Source organism: Phodopus roborovskii, unplaced genomic scaffold (genome assembly GCF_943737965.1).
Source record: "Phodopus roborovskii unplaced genomic scaffold, PHOROB, whole genome shotgun sequence".
NCBI classification, from domain to species: domain Eukaryota; kingdom Metazoa; phylum Chordata; class Mammalia; order Rodentia; family Cricetidae; genus Phodopus; species Phodopus roborovskii.
Genome location: NW_026126407.1, coordinates 302,660 through 308,719, shown reverse-complemented (window position 1 = coordinate 308,719; position 6,060 = coordinate 302,660). Strand labels below are relative to the sequence as shown.

Genomic DNA, 6,060 nt, shown 5'->3' with positions numbered 1-6,060 from the left:
CAGCAGGAAATTACCGAAGGACTTTGGAAAGAAAAGAGAACATTTATCTTACTATGTTTATGATCTCTGATAAACTGGAAATTGACTTGTATACTCTAAAACCTGTGCCCGGAAGGTAGAGGCATCGTGACACATTTTATTTTATGAAAACTGAAATAACATATATTATAGGGTGGGGAGTTAAGACTCAGAAAATATTACCATTACTATTCTTGTACTGGGAAAATTTGTGTGTTCTTTATACTCTGATTAAGTGTTTTTGAAACAGCTGAGACCAAAAGATACACACCACATTTATTTTGTAACTGTTAAGGCCACAAGACGGTGTTGGATATGACATGCATGATATCTTGTCTTCCAGATGAATTGATTTTGAATTCAATCAGTCTCTGAGAGAAGACATCCCAGCTCGCATAATTTCATCAACCAGGAGAATGTTGGTGGCAATCACTGTGCTAAGGATGAAAAGATGAGAGTGAGTCGAGCCTCTTAACGTATGCCTGTGTCTCCCCAGCAATCTTCAGCAGCATGGGGCACTTTTTTCTTTGGTTATGTTGGTGTGGGAGTTTATGAAACAAAGATGTTATGAACGAAGCACCCCTCCTCGCATTGTAATTTTGACTGTTTTGTTGACTTGGTGGAAGGCTAATTCATACCCAGCAAAGCTACACCTAATTTTCATATGTCACTGCTCCTCCCTGCTATAGACAGTACTCTTGCAGTACTTCCTGCCTCCCCTTCCTGATCAAGCAGTGAGGGTTAGGTGAGTTTTTCCTGCTTTTCCTGCTGCAAATACAATCAATGCTTAGGGGGCTGACTACAAGAGGACAAGGCTAGTCTCAGTAGCAAGGAACTACAGTTGTCATATACTTCATACAATGTTTTCAAAACAAAAAATTACAGCAAATGTTCAAAGTTATCAATTTTATCCCTAAAGAGCTTTCTCTTCATTGCCAATTTACCATGAGTGAAGAAGATGTTTTTTCACGCAATAATTATCCCAAATTCCTGCTTCTGCTGCTACCATCGGCTCACCTGCAAAATAAAAACAAACCACTTAATACAGCAATCTGGACATACCCTATCAATGTTGACTGGAGGATTCTAACAATATTTAATCTCTTACAGAACTACTTTTATCAAGGTCACCAATGACGTCTATGCTAAGTCCTGTGAGCTGTGGCCAGCCTTATATCCTGCTTGACAGCTCATCGCACCTTCTAACAACTCCTTCTCAGCTTCCAGGCACCACACTGCCCTTTCTTTTTCTCTGGTGGAAACCACATCCAATCTAAGACTTTTCTATTCTCTCATTATACATATGTCTCAGTCAGGGTTACTATTGCTGTGATGAACACCATAACCAAGAAACTTGAAGAGGAAAGGGTTGTTTATGCTTCTACACTGTTTGTCATAAAAAAGAAGAAAAAAAAAAGTCAGGATAGGAACTCAAATAGGGCAGGACTCTGGAGGGAGGCAAGAGGTGATGCAGAGGCCACTGAGGAGTGCTGCTTACAGGCTTACCCAGCCTGCTTTTTTTTTTTTAACTTTACATATAGATCCCAGTTCCTTCTCCCTCCCTCCCTCTAGCAGTCTCTCCCACCCTCCCATCCCAGCCTGCTTTCTTATAGAATGCAGGACCTCCAGCCCAGGGATGGCACACCCACAATGGGCTGGTCTCCTCCACATCTCACACCCCCCAATCAATCACTAAGAAAATGCCCTACGGGCTTGCCTGCAACCTGATCTTATGGAGGTTCCTTCCTCTCAGATGACTTTAGCTTATATCACATTGACAAAAAACTGTCTAGCACAACATATTTCCCAGGTGGTTTTGTCCAGTTTTCTGTGTTTAAGCTATCTACATCCTGGTAACTCTCTTACCCACAACACATTATCTTTTTCTTGAGCTCAATATATTGAACCACTTCCCCCCAAAAAAACCGTAAGTACTTCAAACTGGACTTTGCCAAAACTGAACAGTTCCTCAGTCCACAACCAGCTCTATCTAGTCATCTCCAACAGTTAGTGCAATTCTAACCTACTAATTGTTCTCCTAACTCCTCTCCAGAGTGGAGAGTGCTCGGGGTGACCCTTTTAAACATAGACTGTAGTGATACATTCACTCTGTCCCCACCTGTTGCACTGACCACGCCCACTGGGGATGGGGACAGGGCATCCAGAGGCATCCTTGGGACTGGAACCTGCCGGTGGTCATCTATCTCTGTTGTAAGTTATTTCTCCCTGAATAAACATCTATTCAGCCTATCTGTTTTCTCTGATCCTTATTTTTCCACGATAATAGACTATGTCAAATTTCTGCCCAGAATTGCTCCCTATTCCACTGCAAGGACTTAAAAAACAAAAGTTGAAGTCCTCAGACTAGCCCACATGCCACTGTATAATCTGACCTATCATCTCTCTTACCTCCTTCCTTCCCCACTGGCTGCTCCCGCTCCCAAGAGAGCACTTAATGCTACCATACCCCATGGCTAACTTCTTCAGTAGACATTCTCCTGGTTTATACTGTGCAAATGTTCTAAATTTTTATCCCTTCCCTCTCCTTGTTAATTAGCATTCATGATCATCCTTACTTTGGTCTTTTTTTATCAATTTTATTGTTCTTAGATGTTAAATAATTTATTGGCTAAGGTTGTTATTTACTGCCTGTTTTCACTCACTATAAGGGAAGCTCTGTTTTGCCAGTATGAATTCAAATAATAAGCACTCCGTAAGTGTATCTTTTTAAACATCGGCAGGGCAGAGAGGACCAAAGACATGGATAGTTCAGTCATTGTCTATTGTACAAACCTAAGGACCGAGTCTGAGCTTGGTACCCAGAACCCACACTTAAAAATTGTTCTGTTTCAGAGCTGGTGAGATCTTTCACCAGTTAAGAGTACTTGTTACTCTTGCAGAGGACCCAGGTTCAGGGCCAGTTCCAGAGGGTCTGATGCTCTCTTCTGACCTCCATAGGTACTGCATGCACACTGTGCAAAACACCTAAACAAATTCAGTATTTTTTGGAGTAAGCTGGATGCAATCAAGATTGATGTAACAAAATGTCCCAACCTACCACTCTCTGTTGTAAGATGTGGGTGACGCTGGTTTTCCTTCAGCTTCTTACCTGTATTCAGGTCAATGCCCACGAGCTCTTTTGATTCTGCATGTTCAGTCTGAATTTTTATCAGTGTTTCCTGCAGGTCATAACCAGAATTCTGAGCAAGAACCTTCATGAAAAAACAATAAGGACCTGTGAAATGCCTTCACATATGCATTTGAAAATCAACTACAAAAGTTAGGTCCTGCTCTTTAGTCTTGTAAAAACCACAACACAGCACTCATCTCCTTTAGAAGAATCCTATTCCTAGCCTAAACCACATTATTGCTTTCTCTACCTGGCACATTTTATATTTGAACAGTCCCCCTTGTGAACAGAACCCTAAGTTCTAAGGACCAGACTTCCCCATTCCCACATATTTTTTAGGCAAGGTCTCATGTAGTTCAGGTTAGCCTCAAACCCCTTCTCCCCTTATGTAACAGGAAACACCTTAAGCTCCCAGTCCTCCTGCTTCACCTCCCAAGTGCTGGCATTAGGCACATCCAGCTTATTTCTTTCCTTATGAAAGATTTAAGATCAGTCTTGCTTCCCCTGGCCTCTTGAGCAGCATGCCCTCCTGTTCTTCCCAGCACTTGCTAGAGAGAAGCAAGGCATCCGCAGCACTCTGTGTCCCTCGGCTTCAAAGGAGAGCCATGAGATGCAGCACTGGATGGAGATGCTTGTACTCCACACCAGCCCAGCTGATGGAGAAAGAGACCACTGTGTGCCAGGGCCACCAATTCACGTCAACAACATCATTACTTAATGACTTTGCTGCTTGGAGGAAAGAAAAAATAGATATCTGATTCACAAACAACCCACAAATTATGAATAATTCTGATATAAATTATTTAAGTCTTTGCTAGAATTGTTGATAATGATTTAATTCATGGGAATAGCATGCTTGAAACAGCTCTCTATATTTCTATGTGGATGACAACTAACAGAAGGCAAAGAGGAAGGAAGGACAGCTCTCTGTCCTCACGCTACCTCTCTCCTTGTCTAGAAATTACAACAAATTCAGACCAGTAGTATTTGGGGACACTAAACATTTTGAAGTCCTTCTCTTTCCACAATTTAAAGTAATACCATGTTGGATGCCACCAACAAAACAAGAATCTATACTAAAAATATCTACCAAAACTTAAATTCCAAACTATGCATTAGGATTGGTTAGTAATGAACTTTCTGAAGGAGCTTTTGAACCAGGGAAAACCTGACTGCTTCCTGGGGTCCCCCAGAGCACTGTAAGCTTCCGTCCCCACAGTTTCTCTGCTGGGTTTGTAAAATATTTAACACAACAGGAAATGCAAATAAGCCCATTTCCAGCTCTGCAAACTGCTGGGCAAGATGGGCAATTTGTAATCAAAGATCTTTCAGTGTAGCAGGTTGTTATCTGGCCAGGAGACAGTTGTACCTTCGGGATAATAAGTAAGGCATCAGCAAAGGCTTGGATTCCAAGGCGAGCTCTTCCCTGCACACGGTGCTTATAGTTAACAAGAGCCTCTGCTATTGCAACTTCAACTGCTCCAGCCCCTGGAACCACACAGCCTGCCAGAGGGAAATTACGGAAAGATGTCAAGCAAGGAAAGGGACAAAGAAAAGCAACTAGCTACAAAGGCAAGCGTGTTTAATTACTTGACTACCTCTGGAATGTTTTGAATATGTTTAGAATAAAATAAATTCCACAGTTCAGAAATTACTAGGTTTCTCCATAAAGCATTCTAAAATCAAATAATTAAGCACAGTGCAAACACTGGCCACAAATAGTTTGTTTCATGTTTATCCTCGGGAAAATAAAAGTAGGATCTCTGGGGCCAGTGAGATGGTTCTCAGACGCCACATCAGGCAGCTCACAAGTACCTGTAACTCAAGTCCAGGGATCCTAACACTGCCTGTCTTGCATTAACCTACATTAGCATAATATACATAAACTCACATAGAGACACACAAATAAAAATAAATCTTTTTTTTTTAGGTAGACATTTCTTTTACTTGTATCTTATAGCTATATGACTACATTCAAAAGTTGTTATTTATGATTTATAGAAGCAAGTTGCTGGGTACAAGGCCTTAGAATGACGCAGTCCAACCTTTGGTAGCCAATAACTGCTAATCCAGACTACTCTGTCTGCAAAACTATCTCTCATAATTGAAGGGCAAAGAAAAACTTTCCATGAGTGGGCCAGGAGTTCATGGACACTAATATTCAAAGGAACCCTGAGGTCTGGGGAAAAAAAGGCACACTACGAGACTACAGGAGCGCAGGTGACACTAGAAGGGAAGTGGAGCAAATGAAAAACAGGACTCACAATCGCCACAAGATCAACAAGTGAACAGGGACCAATGCACACACATTATTGGAGTCAATAATGACTCCAAACACCAATGGTCTCAACTCCCCCACAGAGAAGACAGACTAAAAGGCTGGATTTACAACTGGGCTCATAGGGGCTCTCAGAGACTGAACTGACAACCAGAGAGCCTGCATGGGACTGACCTAGGCATTCCACATATACCTGACAATTGTGTAGCTTAGTCTTCTTATGGGACTCCCAAAGTGAAAGCAGGGGTTGTCTCTGACTATTTTGCTGGCCTTTGGGATCCTATACCTCATACTGGGTTGCCTTGCCCAGCCTTAATATAAGGCGAGTGCTTAGTCTTACTACAACTCGATATGCTAGGATTTATTGACGTCCATGGAAAGGCCTGCCCTTTTCTGAATAGAAATGGAAGGAGGAGTGGATACAGGGAGGCACAGGGGAGGAACTGGGAGGAGAAGAGAAAGGAAACTGTGGTCAGGGTGTAAAATAAATAAAATAAACAGAAAAAATTTAAAAGGCTGGATTTATAACAGAATTCTCATATTTGACAAAGTAAACTCCAAATCAAAATTAGTCAAAAAAGATAAAGAAAGTCATTCCATTCTGACTAAAGGAGCACTCTAATAAGACAATACT

At 41.7% G+C, this 6,060-nt stretch overlaps 1 protein-coding gene across 1 annotated transcript in view; it reads right to left on the bottom strand.

The window, feature by feature from the left end:
• Positions 1-269: 269 nt before the first annotated feature.
• Cct6b (chaperonin containing TCP1 subunit 6B) overlaps positions 270-6,060 on the bottom strand; it is a 34,716-nt gene continuing 28,925 nt past the window's right edge. Inside the window, exons 11-14 of the mRNA XM_051179776.1 lie at positions 4,518-4,651; positions 3,128-3,230; positions 963-1,035; positions 270-455 (exon numbers count right to left, since the gene is read on the bottom strand). Coding sequence (XP_051035733.1) covers positions 383-455; positions 963-1,035; positions 3,128-3,230; positions 4,518-4,651 — 383 coding nt within the window. The 3' untranslated portion in view covers positions 270-382. The remainder of the gene's footprint in view (positions 456-962; positions 1,036-3,127; positions 3,231-4,517; positions 4,652-6,060) is intronic.